General features: G+C 47.0%; 1 protein-coding gene across 7 annotated transcripts in view; it reads right to left on the reverse strand.

The window, feature by feature from the left end:
• Positions 1-27,232, reverse strand: part of LOC112265838 (triple functional domain protein) — a 124,841-nt gene that overhangs the window by 57,808 nt on the left and 39,801 nt on the right. For 4 of the 7 annotated variants that reach the window (XM_042295436.1, XM_042295435.1, XM_042295433.1 and 1 more), the window contains exons 4-15: positions 26,108-26,222; positions 24,306-24,498; positions 15,389-15,493; positions 14,992-15,188; positions 14,624-14,837; positions 13,969-14,091; positions 8,797-8,988; positions 7,804-7,962; positions 7,472-7,702; positions 5,284-5,406; positions 2,630-2,821; positions 936-1,105 (exon numbers count right to left, since the gene is read on the reverse strand). In XM_042295436.1, coding sequence (XP_042151370.1) covers positions 936-1,105; positions 2,630-2,821; positions 5,284-5,406; positions 7,472-7,702; positions 7,804-7,962; positions 8,797-8,988; positions 13,969-14,091; positions 14,624-14,837; positions 14,992-15,188; positions 15,389-15,493; positions 24,306-24,498; positions 26,108-26,222 — 2,014 coding nt within the window. Of the gene's footprint in view, positions 1-935; positions 1,106-2,629; positions 2,822-5,283; positions 5,407-7,471; positions 7,703-7,803; positions 7,963-8,796; positions 8,989-13,968; positions 14,092-14,623; positions 14,838-14,991; positions 15,189-15,388; positions 15,494-24,305; positions 24,499-25,576; positions 25,717-26,107; positions 26,223-27,232 lie in introns of those variants that run through there. The other 3 variants (XM_042295437.1, XM_042295434.1, XM_042295438.1) reach the window with 2 other exon arrangements.

The raw sequence follows: 27,232 nt of genomic DNA on the forward strand, positions 1-27,232 counted from the left end.
GTTGATTTTCTCTCTCTCTCCTCTGCCAGTTCACTATGGGAGGCTGTTGGTTCTCTCTCTCTCTCTCTCTGCCAGTTCACTATGGCAGTCTGTTGGTTCTCTCTCTCTCTCCTCTGCCAGTTCACTATGGGAGGCTGTTGATTCTCTCTCTCTCTCCTCTGCCAGTTCACTATGGGAGGCTGTTGGTTCTCTTTCTCTCTCCTCTGCCAGTTCACTATGGGAGGCTGTTGAGTTCTCTCTCTCTCTCCTCTGCCAGTTCACTATGGGAGGCTGTTGATTCTCTCTCTCTCTCCTCTGCCAGTTCACTATGGGAGGCTGTTGGTTCTCTCTCTCCTCCTGTTGTCTATTCCATCCTACTCACATTCTGCCCACTCTCTGAAACGTTCATATTTTGCTCAGTTACTTCCAAATGATTTTGTGTTAGCACATCTGTGGGGGTGTGTGTATACGTGCACGTCTGTCCCTGTGTGCGTGTGTGTGTGTTTGTTTGTTCCAGCCTGTGGGTGTGTGTCTCGTGTCTGTCCCTGTATGTGTGTGTGTGTTTGTCCCAGCCTGTGGGTGTGTGTCTCGTGTGTGTGTGTGTGTTTGTCCCAGCCTGTGGGTGTGTGTCTCGTGTGTGTGTGTGTGTGTGTTTGTCCCAGCCTGTGGGGGTGTGTCTCATGTCTGTCCCTGTGTGTGTGTGTGTTTGTCCCAGCTTGTGGGTGTGTGTCTCATGTCTGTCCCTGTATGTGTGTGTTTGTCCCAGCTTGTGGGTGTGTCTCGTGTGTGTGTGTGTGTTTGTCCCAGCCTGTGGGTGTGTGTCTCGTGTGTGTGTGTGTGTGTGTTTGTCCCAGCCTGTGGGGGTGTGTCTCGTGTCTGTCCCTGTATGTGTGTGTGTGTTTGTCCCAGCCTGTGGGGGTGTGTCTCGTGTCTGTCCCTGTATGTGTGTGTTCTACCTGAGCTGCTGGATGAGGTCCTCTCCCTCCTTGATGACGTTGACAGTGACCTGCAGGGTGGTCTGCTGCTGCTGGCTGAAGCGTTTGATCAGATCCTGCACCGCCTCCACAGACTCAGCATACACATCATCTAACAGCTCCTTCTGCAGCTCCTCCAGCCACGTCCACAGCTAGGGACAGAGAGTTAATATATACACACACATCATCTAACAGCTCCTTCTGCAGCTCCTCCAGCCACGTCCACAGCTAGGGACAGAGAGTTAATATACACACACATCATCTACCAGCTCCTTCTGCAGCTCCTCCAGCCACATCCACAGCTAGGGACAGAGAGTTAATATACACACACATCATCTAACAGCTCCTTCTGCAGCTCCTCCAGCCACATCCACAGCTAGGGACAGAGAGTTAATATACACACACACATCATCTATCAGCTCCTTCTGCAGCTCCTCCAGCCACATCCACAGCTAGGGACAGAGAGTTAATATACACACACATCATCTATCAGCTCCTTCTGCAGCTCCTCCAGCCACGTCCACAGCTAGGGACAGAGAGTTAATATACACACACACATCATCTAACAGCTCCTTCTGCAGCTCCTCCAGCCACGTCCACAGCTAGGGACAGAGAGTTAATATACACACACATCATCTAACAGCTCCTTCTGCAGCTCCTCCAGCCACGTCCACAGCTAGGGACAGAGAGTTAATATACACACACATCATCTAACAGCTCCTTCTGCAGCTCCTCCAGCCACGTCCACAGCTAGGGACAGAGAGTTAATATACACACACATCATCTAACAGCTCCTTCTGCAGCTCCTCCAGCCACATCCACAGCTAGGGACAGAGAGTTAATATACACACACATCATCTAACAGCTCCTTCTGCAGCTCCTCCAGCCACGTCCACAGCTAGGGACAGAGAGTTAATATACACACACATCATCTAACAGCTCCTTCTGCAGCTCCTCCAGCCACGTCCACAGCTAGGGACAGAGAGTTAATATACACACACATCATCTAACAGCTCCTTCTGCAGCTCCTCCAGCCACGTCCACAGCTAGGGACAGAGAGTTAATATACACACACATCATCTAACAGCTCCTTCTGCAGCTCCTCCAGCCACATCCACAGCTAGGGACAGAGAGTTAATATACACACACACATCATCTAACAGCTCCTTCTGCAGCTCCTCCAGCCACATCCACAGCTAGGGACAGAGAGTTAATATACACACACACATCATCTACCAGCTCCTTCTGCAGCTCCTCCAGCCACGTCCACAGCTAGGGACAGAGAGTTAATATACACACACATCATCTATCAGCTCCTTCTGCAGCTCCTCCAGCCACGTCCACAGCTAGGGACAGAGAGTTAATACACACACATCATCTAACAGCTCCTTCTGCAGCTCCTCCAGCCACATCCACAGCTAGGGACAGAGAGTTAATATACACACACATCATCTAACAGCTCCTTCTGCAGCTCCTCCAGCCACGTCCACAGCTAGGGACAGAGAGTTAATACACACACATCATCTAACAGCTCCTTCTGCAGCTCCTCCAGCCACGTCCACAGCTAGGGACAGAGAGTTAATACACACACACACACCAACCCAGCATGTCACACACACACAATCCAGTTGAATGTTGCACTACCCCCACAAAACACACACACACACACTTCGTACTTCTTTGACGTGTGTGTGGAAGGCGACAGACATGTCCAGCAGGACTTTGCGTTGCTCCACCCTCCTGACAAAGTCCTGGATCCGGTCCTCCAGCTGGTGGGCTGCCTGGTAGATCTCCTCTGGGTCACACTCTCCTGTCTGGGCCAGCTGCTCTGCTGCCTCCAGCAGCTTGTCAGCGTTAGTATAGGTGTTCTGGAGGAGGAACAGAACCAGCACACAGAGAAAGACAGAGGAGAGAGACAGAGAGGGAGAGAGAGACAGAGAGGGAGAGAGAGACAGAGAGGGGGAGAGAGACAGGGAGGGGGAGAGAGACAGAGAGGGAGAGAGACAGAGAGGGAGAGAGACAGAGAGGGAGAGAGACAGAGGGGGAGAGAGAGACAGAGGGGGAGAGAGACAGGGAGGGGGAGAGACAGGGAGGGGGGGGAGAGACAGAGAGGGGAGAGAGACAGAGAGGGGGAGAGACAGAGAGGGGGAGAGAGGGAGAGAGACAGAGAGGGAGAGAGACAGAGACAGAGAGGGAGAGAGAGAGACAGAGAGGGGAGAGAGACAGAGAGGGGGAGAGAGACAGAGAGGGGGAGAGACAGGGAGGGGAGAGAGACAGAGAGGGGAGAGAGACAGAGAGGGGAGAGAGACAGAGAGGGAGAGAGACAGAGAGGGAGAGAGAGAGAGACAGAGAGGGGGAGAGAGACAGAGAGGGGGGACAGAGAGAGACAGAGAGGGGGAGACAGAGAGAGACAGAGAGGGGGAGAGAGACAGAGAGAGGGAGAGAGACAGAGAGGGGAGAGAGAGAGACAGAGAGAGGGGGAGAGAGACAGAGACAGAGAGGGGGGAGAGAGACAGAGAGGGAGAGAGACAGAGAGGGGGAGAGACAGAGAGGGAGAGAGACAGAGAGGGAGAGAGAGACAGAGAGGGGAGAGAGACAGAGAGGGGGAGAGAGACAGAGAGGGGAGAGAGACAGAGAGGGGAGAGAGACAGAGGGGAGAGAGACAGAGAGGGGGAGAGACAGAGAGGGGGAGAGACACAGAGAGGGAGAGAGAGAGAGAGAGGGGGGAGAGAGACAGAGAGGGGGACAGAGAGAGAGAGAGACAGGGGGGAGAGACAGGGAGGGGGAGAGACAGAGAGGGGGAGAGACAGAGAGGGGGAGAGAGACAGAGAGGGGGGAGAGACAGAGAGGGGGGAGAGAGACAGAGAGGGGGAGGGGGAGAGAGACAGAGAGGGGAGAGAGAGGGGAGAGAGGGGAGAGAGAGAGAGAGACAGAGAGGGGGAGAGAGAGAGGGGAGACAGAGAGAGGGAGAGAGACAGAGAGGGGGAGAGAGAGAGACAGAGAGGGGGAGAGAGAGAGAGAGACAGGGAGAGAGACAGAGAGGGGGAGAGAGACAGGGAGGGGGAGAGATAGGGAGGGAGGGAGAGAGACAGAGAGGGGGAGAGAGACAGAGGGGGAGAGAGACAGAGAGGGAGAGAGAGACAGAGAGGGAGAGAGACAGAGAGGGGGAGAGACAGGGAGGGGAGAGACAGGGAGGGGGAGAGACAGAGAGGGGGGAGAGACAGAGAGGGAGAGAGACAGAGAGGGAAGGAGACAGAGAGGGGGAGAGACAGGGAGGGGGAGGGGGAGAGACAGGGAGGGGGAGAGAGACAGAGAGGGAAGAAACTTGACTGAATATATTTAGTGAAAAGATAGAGAGAGGAAGTATGTGATAGAAAGAAGAAGTACTGTATGTGATAAAGAGAGGAAGTACTCTATGTGATAGAGAGAGGAAGTACTGTATGTGACAGAGAGAGGGAGTATGTGACAGAGAGACAGAGTACTGTATGTGACAGAGAGAGGGAGTACTGTATGTGACAGAGAGCGGAAGTATTGTATGTGACAGAGAGAGGAAGTACTGTATGTGAAAGAGAGTGGAAGTACTGTATGTGAAAGAGAGAGGAAGTACTGTATGTGAAAGAGAGAGGAAGTACTGTATGTGATAGAGAGAGGAAGTACTGTATGTGATAGAGAGAGGAAGTACTGTATGTGATAGAGAGAGGAAGTACTGTATGTGACAGAGAGAGGAAGTACTGTATGTGATAGAGAGAGGAAGTACTGTATGTGATAGAGAGGAAGTACTGTATGTGATAGAGAGAGGAAGTACTGTATGTGATAGAGAGAGGAAGTACTGTATGTGATAGAGAGAGGAAGTACTGTATGTGACAGAGAGAGGAAGTACTGTATGTGATAGAGAGAGGAAGTACTGTATGTGATAGAGAGAGGAAGTACTGTATGTGATAGAGAGAGGAAGTACTGTATGTGATAGAGAGAGGAAGTACTGTATGTGATAGAGAGAGGAAGTACTGTATGTGATAGAGAGAGGAAGTACTGTATGTGATAGAGAGAGGAAGTACTGTATGTGATAGAGAGAGGAAGTACTGTATGTGATAGAGAGAGGAAGTACTGTATGTGATAGAGAGAGGAAGTACTGTATGTGATAGAGAGAGGAAGTACTGTATGTGATAGAGAGAGGAAGTACTGTATGTGATAGAGAGAGGAAGTACTGTATGTGACAGAGAGAGGAAGTACTGTATGTGACAGAGAGATGAAAGTGAAATGTCAGAAAGGTCGACCAAGAGAGGAAAGGTAAAGAGAGAGAAAGATGTAAAAGCACAGGGTTCTATCCTACCTGGGCGACCTCCTCGAAGTCCTCGTGTCGTTTCTGTAGTGCTCTGGCTCGATGGAGGGACTTCCCAACGCCTGTATGCTTACTCAGGAACGCCTCCCCATGGTTCTCTATCCAGTCCAGAACCTGTATACACACAAGTATGCACAGTTAGCGAAGTGGCATAGAATTGGAGGCTGTGGGCCACAGGAAAAATGCAGTGTCATGCTGCCAGTCCAACACTAGGGGAGCTCTAGGGTTGATCGACAGAACAGCATACTACTCCAGTCAGAAGGCAGAGAGAGATGACAGAGTGGATGAGTTCCCTCCTGTCTGGTACTGTCTAGATGAGATACAGCTTTTGTCAAATTGAAGTCAAGTTGCATTTTTTTGCATTTTAGCTAACCCTAACCCTTTTCCTGACCTGCTATGTTAGTTCTCCTATACCTGCTACGAAAAATCTATGTTGACAAAAGCTGTATCCCATCTAAACGAAACCCTCCCGTCCCTCCCTCTTCACACCTTCCCTGTCCTGCTCTCTCCCTCCTCAAATCATTCTATATCCCTCTCTCTCTACCTCTACCACTTGGCAGAATACAACTCATCTGAATACTGGCCAGCAGCGTCACCATGGCAACAGTTACCTTGGCTACGGGGGTGAGACTAGTGAGTGTATCCATACATTTCTAGTATATGTATCACGTACGTTGCCTTCAGAAAGTATTCACACCCCTTGACTTTATCCACATTTTGTTGTGTTACTTATTTCGATTTTTTTTTAATCACTGGCCAACAAACAAAATACCTGTAATGTCAAAGAAGAATTATGTTTTTCAGTTTTTTTTACTAATGAATTAAAAATGAAAATCTGAAATGTCTTGAGTCATTAAGTATTCAACCCCTTTCTTACGGCAATCCTAAATAAATTAACGAGTAAAAATGTGCTTAACAAGTCATAAAATAAATTGCATGGACTCACTCCGTGTAAAATAATAGTGTTTGACATGACTTTTGAATGACTATCTCATGTCTGTACCCCAAACATACAGATAATTGTAAGGTCCCTCAGTCAAGTAGTGAATTTCAAACACAGATTCAACCACAAAGACCAGGGAGAGAACCTATTGGTAGATGGGTAAAACAAAAAAAAGCAGACATTACATACATACATATATATATATATATATATATATATATACACACACACACACACATATATACATATACATATATACGTATATATATCTTTGAGCATGGTGAAGTTATTAATTACACTTCAAAGATACAGGCGTCCTTCCAAACTCAGTTGCCAGAGAGGAAGGAAACAGTTCAGGGATTTCACCATGAGGCCAATGGTGACTTAAAAACAGTTACAGAGTTTAATGGCGGTGATAGGAGAAAACTGAGGATGATTAGTTACTCCACAATACTAACCTAAATGACAGAGTGAAAAGAAGGATGCTTGTAGAGAATAAAAATAATTCAAAACATGCATCCTCTTTGCAATAATACACTTAAGTAAAACTGCAAAAAATGTGGCAAAGAAATGTACTTTATGTCCTGAATACAAAGTGTTATGTTTGGTGTGAATCCACCACAACACATCACTGAGTACCACTCTTCATATTTTCAAGCATGGTGGTGACTGCATCATGTTATGGTTATGCTTGTCATCGGCAAGGACCAGGGAGTTTAAGATAAAAAGAAACGGAATAGCGCGAAGCACAAGCAAAGTCCTAGAGGAAAACCTGGTTCAGTCGGCTTTTTAACAGACACCGGGAGACAAACTCACCTTTCAGCAGGACAATAACCTAAAACACAAGGCCAAATATACACTGGAGTTGATTACCAAGACGACATTGAATGTTCCTGAGTGTCTTAGAGACTTACCCAGAAAGACTCATAGCTGTAATCGCTGCCAAAGGTGCTCCTAAATGTATCAGGGGTGTGAATACTGACGTAAATGAGATGTTTCTGTATTTAATGTTCAATACACGGCCTTTCACTTCATCATCATGTGGTATTGTGTGTAGATGGGTGAGATTTGTTATTATTTTGAATTCAGGCTGTAACACAACAAAATGTGGAATAAGTCAAGGGGTATGAAACCTTTCTGAAGGCACTGTATGTGATCCCTGCGGGCATTGAACCAACAACCTTGGGAAGAGCTTGGCTCTAGCAACGCCAACTGAGCCACAGAACTAGTCCACACCTGCTGTACGTCTTGCTGGAACACACACAGCTGGAGCCTCTGGTGCAGGCGGACTTTGCGGTGTTGCCAGATATTCTCCAGTTGTCTCTGGTGGTGCAGCACCTCGTGTATCACATCCAGCACGTGGTGCACCGCCTTGCTGTAGTTGGCCGAGGCTGTCAGTGAATCAGCTCCCCCCGGGGTCAGAGGGCGCTGGAGCTTATCCAATAAGGCCTTACCGTCTTGGCTGACCTGGGGGAGGGGGAGGGAGGAAGGCGTGATCACATACACACACGTGTTGCTATAGAACTTGCTAGTGACACCTCACACACACCCACACACAGGTATGTTACCTCTGGGTATGCAGCAGTGCCGTTTACCTCTGAGTAGGCAGCAGTGATGTGTTCGTAGAGGCCCTGGTGGTGGTGGATAGCATCCTCTAGGTCCTGGAGCTCCGAGGGTAGATCTACCTCTCCACACGCTTTACACCACGAGTCCACATTACCCATGTACTGTAGAGACAGGAACACAAACACATTACACACACGCTTTACACCACGAGTCCACATTACTCATGTACTGTAGAGAGAGACGGCACACATCATACATCACAGGAGGGCGCCTCGAAATATGGAATGGAGTGAATGGAATGGTGATTCCATTACTATGAGCCTGTCCTCCCTGATTAAGGTGCCACACATTATATAAACACACCATTTATACACTGCACACTTAAAACACACGCATATTATACACACACACACAACAAAAGGTATATACTATTGTTCTATTCTGTATTATTCAGAGATTCACTGAATTATTCTACCATGATGACCTGGATTTCACATGGCTAGGTTAGATCTCTGTAAATTGTTCCAATCCTTATGGGACAACAGAGGAAGACATGGCAGAGAAAATGTTTTAAAAAGACGCCTCGTGGGAATATTAAACAGACAGTAGGATTCTAATCAAATGTTCGTCTCACTGTACGACCACATCATACACTGATCACACACACACGGGATGTGTGCATGCATTCTCCATGTGCCTGCCCTCGAGCAATCAGAATACACAAAGAGAGGAGAGAGAGGCTTTGTGAAGTAGTATCTATGGGAAATGGTTCAATTCCTTGGAAAACACACTGTTTTTCTTTCTTTAACTGTGGAACATGAAAATAATCATATGGAATATTCCTATTGGGAAAGATAACCGCCCAGATTCTGTATTTGGAATTAAACAAACAAATCAATTATCTGTGTGTGTGTGTGTTTGCCTGGATATGTGTGTCCCTGCACACGCGTATACAGCATGTTCACACCGCTACTGTGTGTACCACCACCACCCACCTGGTCACATTTCTGGTGGAAGGCGGCAGACATCTCCAGCAGTGTGCTGCGTTCGTCCAGGGCCGCAGCGAAGGCTTTCCACTCCGCTTCCAGCTGACCTGAGATCTGTTTAATCTGCACCGAGGCATAGTGACCTGACTCCAACAGCCTGTTACCCACGGACATTATCCTGTTGATGTTCACATACACATTCTGGAGAGGATGGAGGAGAGAGAGAATCACTAAAACAATACAGAAAGACACCACAGAAAAATAAGGAACAGCACGTCAGAAATCAGCTCAACGTAATTGAAGAATCCATAGACTCCAACCACTTCTGGGAAAATCGGAAAACACTAAGCAAACAACAACATGAAGAGTTATCTGTCCAAAACAGAGATGTATGGATAAACCACTTCTCCAATCTTGTTGGCTCTATAACAAAGAACAAACAGCAAAAACATGTACATGATCAATTACAAATCTTAGAATCAACTATTAAAAACTACCAGAACCCACTGGATTCTCCAATTACATTGAATGAACTACAACACAAAATGCAAACCCTCCAACCCAAAAAGGCCTGTGGTGTTGATGGTATCCTCAATGAAATGATCAAATATACAGACCACAAATTTCAATTGGCTATACTTAAACTCTTTAACATCACCCTTAGCTCTGGCATCTTCCCAAATATTTTGAACCAAGGACTGATCATCCCAATCCACAAGTGGAGACAAATTTGACCCCAATAACTACAGTAGGATATGCGTCAACAGCAACCTTGGGAAAATCCTCTGCATTGTCATTAACAGCAGACTCGTACATTTCCTCAGTGAAAACAATGTACTGAGCAAATGTCAAATTGGCTTTTTAGCAAATACGACAGACCACGTATTCACCCTGCAAACCCTAATTGACAAACAAACATACCAAAACAAAGGCAAAGTCTTCTCATGCTTTGTTGATTTCAAAAAAGCTCTTGACTCAATTTGGCATAAAGGTCTGCTATACAAATTGATGGAAAGTGAGGTTGGGGGAAAAACATACAACATTATTAAATCCATGTACACAAACAACAAAAAACACACACATTCCTTTCCACAGGGCTGTGGGGTGAGACAGGGATGCAGCTTAAGCCCCACCCTTTTCAACATATACACTACCAGTCAAATGTTTTAGAACATCTACTCATTCAAGGGTTTTTCTTTATTTTTTTGCTATTTTCCACATTGTATAATAATAGTGAAGACATCAAAACTATGTAATAACACAAATGGAATCATGTAGTAACCAAAAAAAGTGTTAAACAAATCTAAATATGTTTTATATTTGAGATTCTTCAAATAGCCACCTTTTGCCTAGATGACAGCTTTGCACACGCTTGGCATTCTCTCAACCAGCTTCACGAGGTAGTCACCTGGAATGCTTTTCAATTAACAGGTGTGCCTTCTTAAGTTTATTTGTAGGAATTTCTGGCAAAAAAATACTTCACAAAATGGGAAAAACACCAAATTGAGACTCTGCATGTAGAATTCTGCAAAAATATCCTCTGTGCACAATGTAAAACACCAAATAATGCATGCAGAGCAAATTAGTCCGATACACGCTAATTATCAAAAATCCAGAAAAGAGCCATTCAATTCTAAAACCACCTAAAAGGAAGCGATTCCCAAACCCTCAATAACAAAGCCATCACCTACAGAGAGATGAACCTGGAGAAGAGTTCCCTAAGTAAGCTGGTCCTGGGGCTCGGTTCAAACACAAACAGACCCCACAGAGTCCCAGGACAGCAACACAATTCCAACCAAAGGAGGGAGAGAGGGAATGGAGAACATGGGGAGAGAGATAGGGGGACGGGGTGAGGGAGAAAGATGGGGACTGGTTGGGGAAGGGAGAAAGGGAGGAGGGAGAGAGGGTGACAGGGTGAGAGAGAGACGGGGCAGAAAGAGTGACGGGGTGGAGAAGGGGTAGAGAGAGAGGGAACAGGGTGGAGAAGGGGTAGAGAGAGAGGGGAATGGGGGGAGTGCGAGAGAGTGGTATAGGGTGGGGAAAAGAGAGAGCGGGAATGGGGAGGGAGAGAGAGAGAGGGGATGGGGTTTGGAAGGGGGAGGGAGGGAGGGAGGGAGGGAGGGGGAGGGAGGGAGGGAGGGAGGGAGGGAGGGAGGGAGGGGGAGGGAGGGAGGGAGGGAGGGAGGAGAGAGGGGAAGAGATTGATTTGGCTTATTTTGCTATTCAGATAACAGACAAATAAATATACAGATATTTCATAACAAGCCAAAAACAAAAGAAATGGAGTCAGCACTTTGTCCACACAAAACAAAACGTAGCTCACAGGCAAAGGACATCAATCTATGTTAGTGGATCACAGTGATTCTTCTGAAGGTAGAACATAAATAAAATGATTGAGTGATGCAAGTTTGGAAGGACGCCAGCTTTGTAAATGCTACCTATGGTCTCCCTAATGACCTAGCCTCAGAGCATCTGAACTAATCACGGTATGTGTGCACACCAGAGGGGGACAGAGAGAGAAAACAAAAAGAGAATTACTTGACACATTGGAAAGAATTTACAAAAAAAACTGAGCAAACTAGAATGCTATTTGGCCCTAAACAGAGAGTACACAGCGGCAGAATACCTGACCACTGTGACTAACCCAAAATGAAGGGAAGCTTTGACTATGTAGACACAGTGAGCATAGCCTTGCTATTGAGAAAGGCCACCGAAGGCAGACCTGGCTCTCAAGAGAAGACAGGCTATGCTCACGCTGCCCACAAAATGAGGTGGAAACTGAGCTGCACTTTCTAACCTCCTGTCCAATGTATAACAATATTAGAGACACATATTCCCTTCAAATTACACAGACCCACAAAGAATTTGAAAACAAATCCAATTTTGATAAACTCCCAAATGTATTGGGTGAAATACCACAATGTGCAGCAATAACAGAGTTGTGACCTGTTGCCACAAGAAAAAGGTGATGAAAAAGCAGTGAAGAACAAACCCCATTGTAAATACAACCTACATTTATGTTTATTTATTTTCCCTTTTGTACTTTAACTACTTGCACATCATTACAATATGACATTTGAAATGTCTTTATTCTTTTGGAACTTAAATGTTTACTGTACATTTGTATTGTTTATTTCACATTTGTTTATTATCTACTTCGTTTGCTTTGGCAATGTTAACATATGTTTCCCATGCCCAAAAAAAAATTAAATTGAAGTAGAAAATTGAGAGGAAGAGACAGAGAAAGAGAGAGAGAGAGACCGAGAGCGACTGAGACAGAGAGAGCGATTGTATTGATTTTAGTGCAGAGCTAAATGTCAGGACCAGTGTCCATCATCTAGCTGAGGCAATACATTAGATTCATCTCCTGCTTTAAAGGGGTAATCCACAGTTGAAACAATAACAAGGCATTCTATCATTCATTTGTACGTCAGAAAATGTACAGTGCCTTCGGAAAGTGTTCAGACCCCTAGACGTTTGAAAATGTTGTTACGTTACAGCCTTATTTTAAAATGTATTAATTACATTTGTTCCATCATCAATCTACACACAAAACCATATAATGACAAAGCAAAGACAGGTTCTTAGAACGGTTTTCAAATGTATTAAATATAAAAAACTAAAATAATGACATTTCCATAAGTATTCAGACCCTTTACTCAGTACTTTGTTGAAGCACCTCTGGCAGCGATTACAGCCTCAAGTTGTTGAGTATGACGCTACAAGCTTGGCACACCTGTATTTGGGGAGTTTCTCCCATTCTTCTCTGCAGATCTTCTCAAGCTCTGTCAGGTTGGATTGGAAGCATCGCTGCACAGATACTTTCAACCCTGTACAGAGATATTCGATCTGGTTCCAGTCCGGGCTCTGGCTGGGTCACTCAAGTATGTTTAGACACTTGTCCCGAAGCCACTCCTGCTTTGTCTTGGCTGTGTGTTTAGGGTGGTTGTCCTGTTGGAAGGTGAACCTTGGCCCCAGTCTGAGGTCCTAAGCGCTCTGGAGCAGGTTTTCATCAGGGATCTCTCTGTACTTTGCTCCGTTTATCTTTCCCTCAATCTTGACTAGCCTCCCAGGCCCTGCCACTGAAAAACATTCCCACAGCATGATGCTGCCTCCACCATGCTTCACCGTAGGGATGTTGCCAAGTTTCCTCCAGACGTGATGCTTGGCATTCAGGCCAAAGAGTTCAATCTTGATTTCATCAGACCAGAGAATCTTATTTTTCATGGTCTGAGAGTCCTTTAAGTGCCTTTTGGCAAACTCCAAGTGGGCTGTCATATGCCTTTTACTGAGAAGTGGCTCCCGTCTGGCCACTCTACCATAAAGGGCTGATTGGTGGAGGGCTGCAGAGATGGTTGTCCTTCTGGAAGATTGTCCTTCTGGAAGGTTCTTCCATCTCCACAGAGGAACTCTGGAGCTCTATAAGAGTGACCATCGGGTTCTTGGTCACCTCCCTAAACAAGGCCCTCCCCTATTTGCTCAGTTTGGTCAGGCGGCCAGCCCTTGGTGGTTCCAAACTTCTTCCATTTAAGAATGATGGAGGCCACTGTGTTCTTAGGGACCTTCAATGCAGCAGGTACCCCATTTTTTGGTATGGTTCCCCAGATCTGTGCCTCAGCACAATCCTGTCTCTGAACTCTACAGACAATTCCTTCAACCTCATGGCTTGGTTTTTTCTCTGACATTCACCATTAACTGTGGGACCTTATATAGACAGGTGTGTGCCTTTCTAAATCATGTCCAATCAATTGAATTTACCTCAGGTGGACTCAAATCAAGTTGTAGAAACATCTCAAGGATGATCAATGAAAACAGGATGCACCTGAGCTCAAGTTTGAGTGTCATAACAAAGGGTCTGAAAACCTATGTAAATAAGGTATCTGTTTTTTGTTTTTATACATTTGCAAACATTTCTAAAAAGCTGTTTTTGCTTTGTCATTATGAGGTAGTGTGTAGATTGATGAGGATTTTTATTTCATTGAATCCATTTTAACAAAATGTTGAAAGAGAGAAGGGGTCTGAATACTTTCTGAATGCACTGTATGTACTGCAGAAACGGCAGAATGCCTCTAAAGTCATTGATAACCATTACGTAAGCCAGTATGGACACAGCTTCTAGTTATCTAACAGCCCGCTGCTCAGTGTGTGCGTGTGTGTTGATTCCGGTCTGTGTGTTCTTACCATGCAGTTCATAGCGAAGTGGTTGTGTTGAGTTTGTAGCTCCATGGCGTGAGGGTGGTTGTTGCCGATCTCTGTGTAGCCGGCCAGGAACAGACCCTTGTTGTGCATGATCCAATCAAACATCTGTAGAAGTCGCACACACACACACACACACACACACACACACACACACACACACACACACACACACACACACACACACACACACACACACACACACACACACACACACTCTATGTGTTGAGTGTCTATGCTTTCACGTGTGCACGTATGCGTGTGATATATATATATATATATATATATATATATATATATATATATATATGTATCTATATCTATATATCTATATATATATATATATATCAGCACAAAGCACAGGGAGAAGAGCAATGGACTGAGTGTCAAAAGAGAAAACCAACAGGCTTTTCAGAGCCAACTACTGTCCACGGTGTCCTAGCAACAAGCCCTTACCGCAGTCCAACACTGCAATCTGTCTACTTTACTGAAACGATCCATCTATTATCCCCTATTCATCAGTATATTAGACTAGAACTATTCACCCCCCCTTCACACACACAGCAAATCATACTAGCACCAGTAACTGTTGCACTTTTCTTTTCTTCCATCCATCCATCCATCCATCCATCCATGGTACCTTCTCAGCATCCTGTTCAAAGAGGCGGAGCTGGAAACACTGGTCCAGCTGCAGTTTCCTGATGTGCCAGGCCTGGTGGAGGTGTTGTCGTGTGCTGTGGAGTTTGTCCAGCAGGGTGGCGACGCGTGGCACCAGCCCCTGGGTGTCAGCGTTACACACACCGCTGGCGTTAGAGTTCCTGTACGACTCACTGCTCTGGATACGCTGCAGCAACCTGGGAGAGGACACACACAACATACACATACACAGACACATCATCAGAAGAGTAAAATTAGCATCACCATCAATCTGTTTGTGAGTGAGTGAGTGAGTGCACGCATGTCTGCGTCAATGTGTGTGTGCATGTGTACGTGTGTTGCATAGCCTACCTCTGTCCCTCCGTATCCAGTTCCTCTATAGGAGCTTTGATGACCTTCTTCTTCAGCGTGGCGTGTTCCTCTATCATGCGCCGCGCCCCGTCCAGGTCCGTGGGGAAGTCTTTCCTCGCCACCACCTCCTGCATCTCCTCCAGCCTCGACAACATGTGACCCGCGTGCCCCGTAAACTCCTCAAACGCAACCCGCACCTGGAAAAGAACACAGATATGGATGTATTGATTAACTTCTGGTTGTAGTACTGACTAAGACAGCTACATTGTGTGTGTGTGTGTGTGTGTGTGTGTGTGTGTCTGCGCGTATTTTAGTTTCTATATATATATACATCTCTTATCTAAAAAAAAGGCAAACCATTGATTCATTGATTGATTCATTGATCGGCAAGATGTACCTCGATCCACTCATCATGGTTGTATTCAAGACTTCCCTCGAAGTCAGCGGTCAGCTGGGAGGGGTCAACCACCTTAGACAGACCCTCCAACGATACCATGGTGGTCTAGAGAGAATACGAGAGAGGGGGGAGGAAGAGAGGAGAGACGTGGGGGACAGAGAGAGAGAGATGAGGAAGAAAGATGACGAGGGAAGGGAAAGATAGGGACAAGAGTGAGGGATAGAGAACATTTAAATCAATTCCAACTGAATCATTACAGCTTTTTGGTTAACAATGGTAGACAGGACCAGGAGAAGCTCACCCCGTGCCCACCCTGTGCCCACTCCGTGCCCACACTGTGCCCACTCCGTGCCCACACTGTGCCCACTCCGTGCCCACACTGTGCCCACTCCGTGCCCACTCCGTGCCCACTCCGTGCCCTCACCCTGTGCCCACTCCATGCCCTCACCCTGTGCCCACACTGTGCCCACTCCGTGTCCACTCCGTGCCCACACTGTGCCCACTCCGTGCCCTCACCCTGTGCCCACCCCGTGTCCACTCCGTGCCCACCCTGTGCCCACTCCGTGCCCTCACTCTGTGCCCACCCCTTGCCCATCCTGTGCCCACTACAGACATGTCTGTATAGATTGAGAAATATGGGAGAGATTGTTTCCATTCTCAAGTGCTTTATGTTGACAAGATAATACCAACCCACACAGCAAGGTTAACACCCACACTCAGATTGAAGGATAGAGAGAGGAGAGAGGGATGAGGAGAGAGGGCTGAGGAGAGAGACCTGACAAAGCCTTGCGTGGGCAGGATGATAGTCAGAATGAGAGAAGGAGTGATGGAAGAAACAAATGAAAGAAGCATAGCCCTCTAAATCCAAAGAAAGGCAGAGAGGAGAAAATCACAACAAGTCAAGGTTAGAACGTGTCAGCCCATCCCTCACTCTATTCCCTCCATCCCTCACTCTATTCCCTCCATCCCTCACTCTATTCCCTCCATCCCTCACTCTATTCCCCCCATCCCTCACTCTATTCCCCCATCCCTCACTTTATTCCCTCTATCCTTCACTCTATTCCCCCATCCCTCACTCTATTCCCTCTATCCCTCGCTCTATTCCCCCCATCCCTCGCTCTATTCCCTCCATCCCTCACTCTATTCCCACCATCCCTCACTCTATTCCCTCCATCCCTCACTCTATTCCCCCATCCCTCACTTTATTCCCCCCATCCCTCACTCTATTCCCTCTATCCTTCACTCTATTCCCCCATCCCTCACTCTATTCCCTCTATCCCTCGCTCTATTCCCCCCATCCCTTGCTCTATTCCCTCCATCCCTCGCTATATTCCCTCCATCCCTCATTCTATTCCCCCATCCCTCACTCTATTCCCTCCATCCCTCATTCTATCCTCATTCTATTCCCCCATCCCTCACTCTATTCCCCCATTCCTCACTCTATTCCCTCTATCCTCGCTTTATTCCCCCATCCCTCGCTCTATTCCCTCCATCCCTCGCTCTATTCCCTCCATCCCTCATTCTATTCCCTCCATCCCTCATTCTATTCCCCCATCCCTCACTCTATTCCTCCATCCCTCACTCTATTCCCTCCATCCCTCACTCTATTCCCCCATCCCTCACTTTATTCCCCATCCCTCACTCTATTCCCTCTATCCTTCACTCTATTCCCCCATCCCTCACTCTATTCCCTCTATCCTCGCTCTATTCCCCCATCCCTTGCTCTATTCCCTCCATCCCTCGCTATATTCCCTCCATCCCTCATTCTATTCCCCCATCCCTCACTCTATTCCCTCCATCCCTCATTCTATCCTCACTCTATTCCCTCCATCCTCACTCTATTCCCCCATTCCTCACTCTATTCCCTCTATCCTCGCTCTATTTCCCCATCCCTCGCTCTATTCCCTCCATCCCTCATTCTATTCCCCCCATCCCTCACTCTATTCCCTCCATCCCTCATTCTATTCCCCCATCCCTCACTCTATTCCCTCCATCCCTCACTCTATTCCCTCCATCCCTCACTCTATCCCCCATCCCTCACTCTATTCCCTCCATCCCTCACTCTATTCCCTCCAACCCTCGCTCTATTCCCTCCATCCCTCATTCTATTCCCCATCCCTCACTCTATTCCCTCCATCCCTCATTCTATTCCCCCATCCCTCACTCTATTCCCTCCATCCCTCGTTCTATTCCCTCCATCCCTCATTCCCCCATCCCTCATTACCCCCATCCCTCACTCTATTCCCTCCATCCCTCACTCTATTCCCCCATCCCTCACTCTATTCCCCCATCCCTGACTCTATTCCCCCATCCCTCGCTCTATTCCCTCCATCCCTCATTCTATTCCCCCATCCCTCACTCATTCCCTCCATCCCTCACTCTATTCCCCCATCCCTCACTCTATTCCCTCCATCCCTCACTCTATTCCCCATCCCTCACTCTATTCCCTCCATCCCTCTATTCCCTCCATCCCTCACTCTATTCCCTCCATCCCTCATCTATTCCCTCCATCCCTCACTCTATTCCCTCCATCCTCCTCTATTCCCCCATCCCTCGCTCTATTCCCCCATCCCTCGCTCTATTCCCTCCATCCCTCACTCTATTCCCCCATCCCTCATTCTATTCCCTCCATCCCTCATTCCCTCCATCCCTCGTTTTATTCCCTCCATCCCTCGTTCTATTCCCCCATCCCTCATTCTATTCCCCTCCATCCCCCCATCCCTCACTCTATTCCCTCCATCCCTCATGCTATTCCCTCCATCCCTCACTCTATTCCCCCATCCCTCACTCTATTCCCTCCATCCCTCGCTCTATTCCCCCATCCCTCGCTCTCTTCCCCATCCCTCCTCCCCCCATCCCTCGCTCTATTCCCTCCATCCCTCGTTCTATTCCCCCATCCCTCACTCTATTCCCCCCATCCCTCACTCTATTCCCTCCATCCCTCACTCTATTCCCTCCATCCCTCGTTCTATTCCCCCATCCCTCATTCTATTCCCCATCCCTCATTCTATCCCCCCCATCCCTCACTCTATTCCCTCCATCCCTCATGCTATTCCCTCCATCCCTCACTCTATTCCCCCATCCCTCACTCTATTCCCTCCATCCCTCGCTCTATTCCCCCATCCCTCGCTCTATTCCCCCATCCCTCGCTCTATTCCCCCATCCCTCGCTCTATTCCCTCCATCCCTCGTTCTATTCCCCCATCCCTCACTCTATTCCCCCCATCCCTCACTCTATTCCCTCCATCCCTCACTCTATTCCCTCCATCCCTCACTCTATTCCCCCATCCTCGTTCTATTCCCCCCATCCTCGTTCTATTCCCCCATCCCTCGTTCTATTCCCCCATACCTTCTATTCCCCTATCCCTCGCTCTATTCCCCCCATCCCTTGCTCTATTCCCTCCATCCTCATATTCCCTCCATCCCTCATTCCCCCCATCCCTCACTCTATTCCCTCCATCCCTCATTCTATCCCATTCCCCCCATCCCTCACTCTATTCCCCCATTCCTCACTCTATTCCCTCTATCCCGCTTTATTCCCCCCCATCCTCGCTCTATTCCCTCCATCCCTCGCTCTATTCCCTCCATTCCCCCTCCATCCCTCATTCTATTCCCCCATCCTCACTCTATTCCCCCATCCCTCACTCTATTCCCTCCATCCCTCACTCTATTCCCCCATCCCTCACTTTATTCCCCCATCCCTCACTCTATTCCCTCCTTCACTCTATTCCCCCATCCCTCACTCTATTCCCTCTATCCCTCGCTCTATTCCCCCATCCCTTGCTCTATTCCCTCCATCCCCCTCCATCCCTCATTCCCCCTCACTCTATTCCCTCCATCCTCATTCTATCCTCACTCTATTCCCTCCATCCTCACTCTATTCCCCCATCCTCACTCTATTCCCTCTATCCTCGCTCTATTCCCCATCCCTCGCTCTATTCCCTCCATCCCTCATTCTATTCCCCCATCCCTCCTCTATTCCTCCATCCCTCATTCTATTCCCCCATCCCTCACTCTATTCCCTCCATCCCTCACTCTATTCCCTCCATCCTCACTCTATCCCCCCATCCCTCACTCTATTCCCTCCATCCCTCACTCTATTCCCTCTATTCCCTCCATCCCTCATTCTATTCCCCCATCCCTCACTCTATTCCCTCCATCCCTCATTCTATTCCCCCATCCCTCACTCTCTATTCCCTCCATCCTCGTTCTATTCCCTCCATCCCTCGCTCCATTCCCCCATCCCTCACTCTATTACCCCCATCCCTCACTCTATTCCTCCATCCCTCACTCTATTCCCCCATCCCTCACTCTATTCCCCCATCCCTGACTCTATTCCCCCATCCCTCGCTCTATTCCCTCCATCCCTCATTCTATTCCCCCATCCCTCACTCTATTCCCTCCATCCCTCACTCTATTCCCCCATCCCTCACTCTATTCCCTCCATCCCTCACTCTATTCCCCATCCCTCACCCCCTCCATCCCTCGCTCTATTCCCTCCATCCCTCACTCTATTCCCTCCATCCCTCACTCTATTCCCTCCATCCCTCACCTATTCCTCCATCCCTCGCTCTATTCCCTCCATCCCTCGCTCTATTCCCCCATCCCTCGCTCTATTCCCCCATCCCTCGCTATTCCCCCATCCCTCGTTCTATTCCCTCCATCCCTCGTTCTATTCCCTCCATCCCTCGTTTTATTCCCTCCATCCCTCGTTCTATTCCCCCATCCCTCATTCTATTCCCCCATCCCTCATTCTATCCCCCCCATCCCTCACTCTATTCCCTCCATCCCTCATGCTATTCCTCCATCCTCACTCTATTCCCCATCCCTCACTCTATTCCCTCCATCCCTCGCTCTATTCCCCCCGTCCCTCGCTCTATTCCCCCCATCCCTCGCTCTATTCCCCCATCCCTCGCTCTATTCCTCCATCCCTCGTTCTATTCCCCATCCCTCACTCATTCCCCCATCCCTCACTCTATTCCCTCCATCCCTCACTCTATTCCCTCCATCCCTCACTCTATTCCCCCCATCCCTCGTTCTATTCCCCCATCCCTCGCTATTCCCCCATCCCTAATTCCCCCATAATTCCCCCATCCCTCATCTATTCCCCCATCCCTCATCTATTCCCCCATCCCTCACTCTATTCCCCCATCCCTCATCTATTCCCCCATCCCTCACTCTATTCCCCCATCCCTCACTCTATTCCCTCCATCCCTCACTCTATTCATCTCGCTCTAATCCCGACTCTATTCCCCCATCCCGCACTCTAATCTCTCGCTCTATTCCCACCATCCCTCGTTCTATTCCCCCCATCCCTCGTTCTATTCCCCCATACCTCATTCTAATACCTCACTCTATTCCCTCCATCCCTCACTCTGTTCCCCATCCCTCACTCTATTCCCCCCATCCGTCTCACGCTCATTCCCCCATCCGTCTCACGCTCTATTCCCTCCATCTCACGCTCTATTCCCCCATCTCTCGCATTCCCCCGTCTCTCGCTCTATTCCCTCCGTCTCTCGCTCTATTCCCACCGTCTCTCGCTCTATTCCCTCCGTCTCTCGCTCTATTCCCTCCGTCTCTCGCTCTATTCCCTCCGTCTCTCGCTCTATTCCCTCCGTCTCTCGCTCTATTCCCTCCGTCTCTCGCTCTATTCCCTCCGTCTCTCGCTCTATTCCTCCGTCTGGCTCTATTCCCTCCGTCTCTCGCTCTATTCCCTCCATCTCACGCTCTATTCCCTCCATCTCACGCTCTATTCCCCATCTCTCGCTCTATTCCCCCCGTCTCTCGCTCTATTCCCCCGTCTCTCGCTCTATTCCCCCCGTCTCTCGCTCTATTCCCTCCGTCTCTCGCTCTATTCCCTCCGGTCTCGCTCTATTCCCTCCGTCTCTCGCTCTATTCCCTCCGTCTCGCTCTATTCCCTCCGTCTCTCGCTCTATTCTCTATTCCCTCCGTCTCTCGCTCTATTCCCTCCGTCTCTCGCTCTATTCCCTCCGTCTCTCACTCTATTCCCTCCGTCTCTCGCTCTATTCCCTCCATCTCTCGCTCTATTCCCTCCATCTCTCGCTCTATTCCCTCCATCTCTTATACAGTAATGTTCCATCTGTTTCAGCTCCTAATGGAATGTTAATATTTAATGTTCACATTTTAAAAGCATAACCCAGCACTGGACGACAAAGTGATTTTACAGAGCAAAATGTGGCGCTGAAAAACACACACATGCACGTACACAAACGCAGGCACGGCCTCACACGCACACACACACGCACGCACGCACAGCAGGGTAGAGAGCAGGTGGTGTTTAATCCTGTATGTGTATTTTGCCCTGTGGCAACTGGCTGACAGTGACATGGCTTCACACACCATCAACCAATCGAAACAAGCCAATACACCCGTGGTTCTGCTCTAACAGGGTGTGCAACTGCGTGTGTGTATGTTAACTTAATACAACAACAAAAAGTAGAGCTCTACGCATTATCACATTAGACACAGCAAATAAAACTGTATATAAATCAAACCAAATAGCATATCACTCCATTACATTATTGCCTTGCTCTGCGGGATTTAACACTATTAAATTATTGCCTTGCTCTGCAGGATTTAAAACTATTACATTATTGCCTTGCTCTGCAGGATTTAAAACTATTACATTATTGCCTTGCTCTGCAGGATTTAACACTAGTATATTATTGCCTTGCTCTGCAGGATTTTAAAACTATTACATTATTGCCTTGCTCTGCAGGATTTAACGCTATTACATTATTGCCTTGCTCTGCAGGATTTAAAACTATTACATTATTGCCTTGCTCTGCAGGATTTAAAACTATTACATTATTGCCTTGCTCTGCAGGATTTCACACTATTACATTATTGCCTTGCTCTGCAGGATTTAAAACTATTACATTATTGCCTTGCTCTGCAGGATTTAACACTATTACATTATTGCCTTGCTCTGCAGGATTTAACACTATTACATTATTGCCTTGCTCTGCAGGATTTAACACTATTACATTATTGCCTTGCTCTGCAGGATTTAACACTATTACATTATTGCCTTGCTCTGCAGGATTTAACACTATTACAGAGGCTTGATTACTTCTATCAAAAACAACTGAAAACGGCAGCTTGTGTGTGTCAAAACAAGCAGCTCCTAACAATACCCCATTGTGATTCTAAATCAAAAATGTAATACAGCAGAACATAACAGAGCAGTAGACTTCCATCTGACAGTTAACACACACCATACCATGTTGCTGTTGAGTTGATTCTGATTGGGCTAAGGCACTGGTATTAAAATGCATTGGAAGAACAAAAAAGGCCATAATAAAAGGCCTGTCAAAGATAAGACGCTAATAACGTGTTATGGCACGAATGCCATATTTTCTTCGGATGCCGTTAATCGCATCTCCATTTCTTCAGTGCACAGACCCTTTTAAGCGCAACAAACGCACACACACACTGTGCAATGTGCACTCTTTCTCATTAGCTGTCTGTCTCTATAGATGGATTGGTTGTTTAGCAACAAAACTGACGCGAGTGCAATTTTGGTGCAAAACAGACAGGGTTGGCATAGATTGTTGACAACATGCTGTATTCGTCACCAAGTGCTTACTGAAAACATAAATACATTTGCACAATTTGCGCTTTTTGTCTCTCAAATACATCGGTACAGTTGTTGGTTAGCTAGCTAGCGAATTTTAGCATTCACATGAAATAAGGCAAAACACATCAAACCAAGACATAGTAAGAATCAAGAGCGAGATACAGCTAGCTGAAACAAGCCACCTATGATTCCCCACATGGCAGCTTCTTGTCATTGTCGCTCGCTGTCTGACTGCTCAGAATTATAACAAAACGGCTTCTGGTCACAGAACTGCGAGCGCATCATTTCCGTCATAAAGCCAACACATCTACTGTGGTGCTTAAACATCCATTATGCGCGCTGCTTTCAGCAACCATTTTTAAGGAAAGTTCAACCATTAACACATTCCCAGGCGTTTCTTTAGATAACAGTAAAAACAAAAAATTGTACAGAAGTAGCTTGCTCATTGTGCTAGCGTTACCTAGCTAGCTAACCCAAATAATGTTTACAACGGCTGAATGCCTCTTGATTCAACTAACTTCCCACAATTATTTTAAATCAGAACAGGAAATCCATTCCATTTAGCTAGGCTACTGTTTTTGTTGTAGTTCATAGGTCAAAAGATTTAAGCAAATTATCCCAATTGTAGTACTAGCAGCTTGAGACTAGTTCATGTTGAAGAACATGGATATGTAGCCTAGGCTAGATAATAGTTCTGACATTTTACATGAACTCAGACCTGGCTGATCTATTGTCATTGTCTTCTGTGGGATTCACAACATTGTTGGACAGGTTTAGAAGCTTTTTGGTCTTTGTATCCATAGAGCCAGTTATTTTTACCAATAGTCAACCCCCCAATCAGAAAAAGGGAGAATGCTCATTTAGAATGCCTGAAGCTTTAACAGTGTGTGTGTGTGTGTGTGTGTGTGTGTGTGTGCGTGCGTGTGTGTGCGTGCATGCAAGTGCTAAACTACAAAAACATTGATAACAGGTAGTAGGCCTGAAAATATTGGGAGCATTAGGCCTAATAGCTAGCTGTATGCTAGTGGCTTTTGTGTTGTGTATGGTAAAAATTTCATTAAAACATTCTGATAAAAATTATTTGATGTTTATTTAATTATATCAAAATATAGTATGCCTATAACTCACTGCACTGCTTTTTATTAGGCCAAATTTGAACTAATTCTACAATTGTAATTAATTATGATTAACTAATGTCCTTAACTACAATTAATTATTTTAATTGCTTGACTGACCAAAAAAAACTATATGAACCTCAAAATCAAGTTTGAGGCACACCAAATCGCTGCAATTGAATAAAGAAAAACAGTAATTTTACCTCAAATTCGAACTTGGAGCTGCCGAAGTTGGTGCGTTGTTTCTGCCAGAAGTTGTCTGGTTTGATGATGAGCGCTATGTGTATACAGCAGGGGAATGACTCCTGGAGGATCTTCAGTAGAGGTTTGATACTGTCCCATTTACTGCCTCGCATGTCTACTATGACTGTGAAGCCATGCTGGATCACCTCCTCACTGGACAAGGAGAGGGAGGGAGGAGGAGGAGGGAGGGGGGTGGGTGGGAGGAAGGAGAGGGAAGGTGGTAGCGAAAGATAGGGTGGAGGGAGGTGTGGAGGGAGAGAGAAGGTAGGAGGGGGAGAGGTTGTAGCGAAAGAGTGAGAGTGGGAGGGTGGGAAAGGGGAGGGAGCAGAGAGAGAAGTGGTAGAGACAGAGGGAGGAGGGTGGGAAAGGGGAGGGAGCAGAGAGAGAAGTGGTAGAGACAGAGGGAGGAGGGTGGGAAAGGGGAGGGAGCAGAGAGAGAAGTGGTAGAGACAGAGGGAGGAGGGTGAGTGGGAGGTAGAGAAAGAGAGGAAAGGGAGGAGGTTGGGAGAGAATCAAAACAAACCATGAGATGGAGATTTTCTGTACTGTGAAAAGCACACATAGCATGCACGACAACACATGCACAGACGCGCACACAAACACACAAGTACAGTGATTTCCAGCCAGATAAGAAAAATCTGCAACCTAACACTCAGTATAACGACCAAAACAAAGCAGAAGAGACTGAATCCATCATCAGCATCAAGACCGTAGTTAAACTAATCTTGTCCCACTGCACTATACATCCTGCATGGCTAGTAATAAACAGCCTCTAGTCATCCCACCATGTCTTTTCCTCTATTCCCTCTCTCTGTGGACCACAACAGAGAGTTCTCTCTCTCCCTCTCTCTCTCTCTCTCTTTCTCTCGGGAGAATACTCACTCTCTTTTAGGATCTATCCTTCATCTCTCTCAATCCCTTTATTCCCTCCCAAGACTATTTCTGGATTCCTTCTCTTTCTATCCATCCTTCCCTCCTCTGTCTGTCTATTTGTTTGTCAGCTAAAGAGAGTCTGCAGATGTTTTCCAGGTAAACTAAAACAGAAACTCTGACTCCCTATACACTGAAAAGAGAGGGAGAGAACACACAAACACAGAAATACATTATACAGAGGATAGAGTGAAAAAGCTAAGAGAGATCGACATCTCATTTACATAGAGAGCGAGAAGAACCGTGAAAGAGATTTTTAATGAGGAGAGAGCGATATGATGGAGAGAGAGGAGAGACGTACCTAGAAGGAGACAGCAGCAGCGTAGACCTACTCAAACTTAGCCAACAACTATTACTGAGCCGATACAGCAACCGTACCGCCTCTGCTGCTGCGACACTGTTGTTCACACACACCTCTCCGCACATGCTCTCTCTCTCTCTCTCTTTCTCTCTCTCTCGCTCTATCCTCTTCCCCTCGCTGTCTCCATCTCTCACTCCCTCCTTTTCGTTTCCGACTCCCCATCCCTCTCGCTATCCCTCCCTCCTCCTCGGTCCGACTCTCCATCTCTCCATCCATCTCTCTCTCCCTCTCTCTAGTGACAGTGTGGAGGAAGGGTTCTTGGCAGCAGAGGAGCTGCAGCAGGTATTCTGGCCCACAATATCTCTCTCTTTGTTTTCATCACTCCATTTTTCTCTTCCTCCCTCCCCCACTCTCTGTCTCTCGTGTTTGGCTAAAGATCTGAATCCAAGAGACTAAACCAACCATACAAATATACACACAATATGTACGCATGCAGACACTGTACACACACAAAGACACAAACAGACATACTTGGGGATGCCAGCGAGGTACGCTATGAGTCTTCTGAGGTCGTCGGCTCGTATTCTGTCATGGTTACTGCGTGAAGGAAACGTTAACACTGGACCACCGCGTCTGTCTCTGCCCCCTGGAACACACAGGATAAAACAATCAACTTAGAGAGTGAACACACACACACACACAGACACACACACACACAGAGAGGATAAAACGGTCCGCTTAGAGCACAGTGCAGCGTACACACACACACACACACACACACACACACACACACACACACACACACACACACACACACACACACACACACACTGCCTCCTGGTGAACATAGACCGCCTCCTGGTGAACCGCAGAGAGTTATATTCCCATGAGTACGATCATGGCCACAGTCAGTAACAGGTACTCAGAGGCAGGGAAAACATGTATTTTTTATCAGGAAAACTATATAGCAGTATACAGAAACATAGAACTATTTCTATAGAAACCCTGTAGTCATTTTTTTGACTATATCAATATGTGTTATGTAGACCTAATTGTATCTGGATACACAATCTATACCACCCTCCACCCCACACATTTCTTCATATTTCAATACCTCCCTACTCATTTCCTACACCACCCTCTTCCTTTCACCCTCCCTCCCTCCCCAAACCACTCCTCTCCTTTCAAAGCCAATTACTTTCCAAAATGCATTGATGGGAAATGGTTATGACAGACAGTAACTAATCTCTATAGCAACCACTCACTCAGACCCTCCTCTCTCTTCCTCTCTTTATTTCTCTCTCTGAGTCATACTTCTGTTTATTATGGTCTGTCAGTGACCTTGGCCACACACAGGAGGAGAATGGAGTCAGACAAAAGAGGAAGAGGAATAACACACAGACACAAACACACACACAGTCACAAACACACACAGACACAAACACACACACAGTCACAAACACACACAGACACAAACACACACACAGTCACAAACACACACAGACACAAACACACACACAGTCACAAACACAAACACACATAGTCACAAACACACAGACACAAACACACACACAGTCACAAACACACATTCACAAACACAGTCACAAACACAAACACACATAGTCACAAACACAACACACAAACATAGTCACAAAC

Source organism: Oncorhynchus tshawytscha, linkage group LG13, assembly GCF_018296145.1.
Source record: "Oncorhynchus tshawytscha isolate Ot180627B linkage group LG13, Otsh_v2.0, whole genome shotgun sequence".
NCBI lineage: Eukaryota > Metazoa > Chordata > Actinopteri > Salmoniformes > Salmonidae > Oncorhynchus > Oncorhynchus tshawytscha.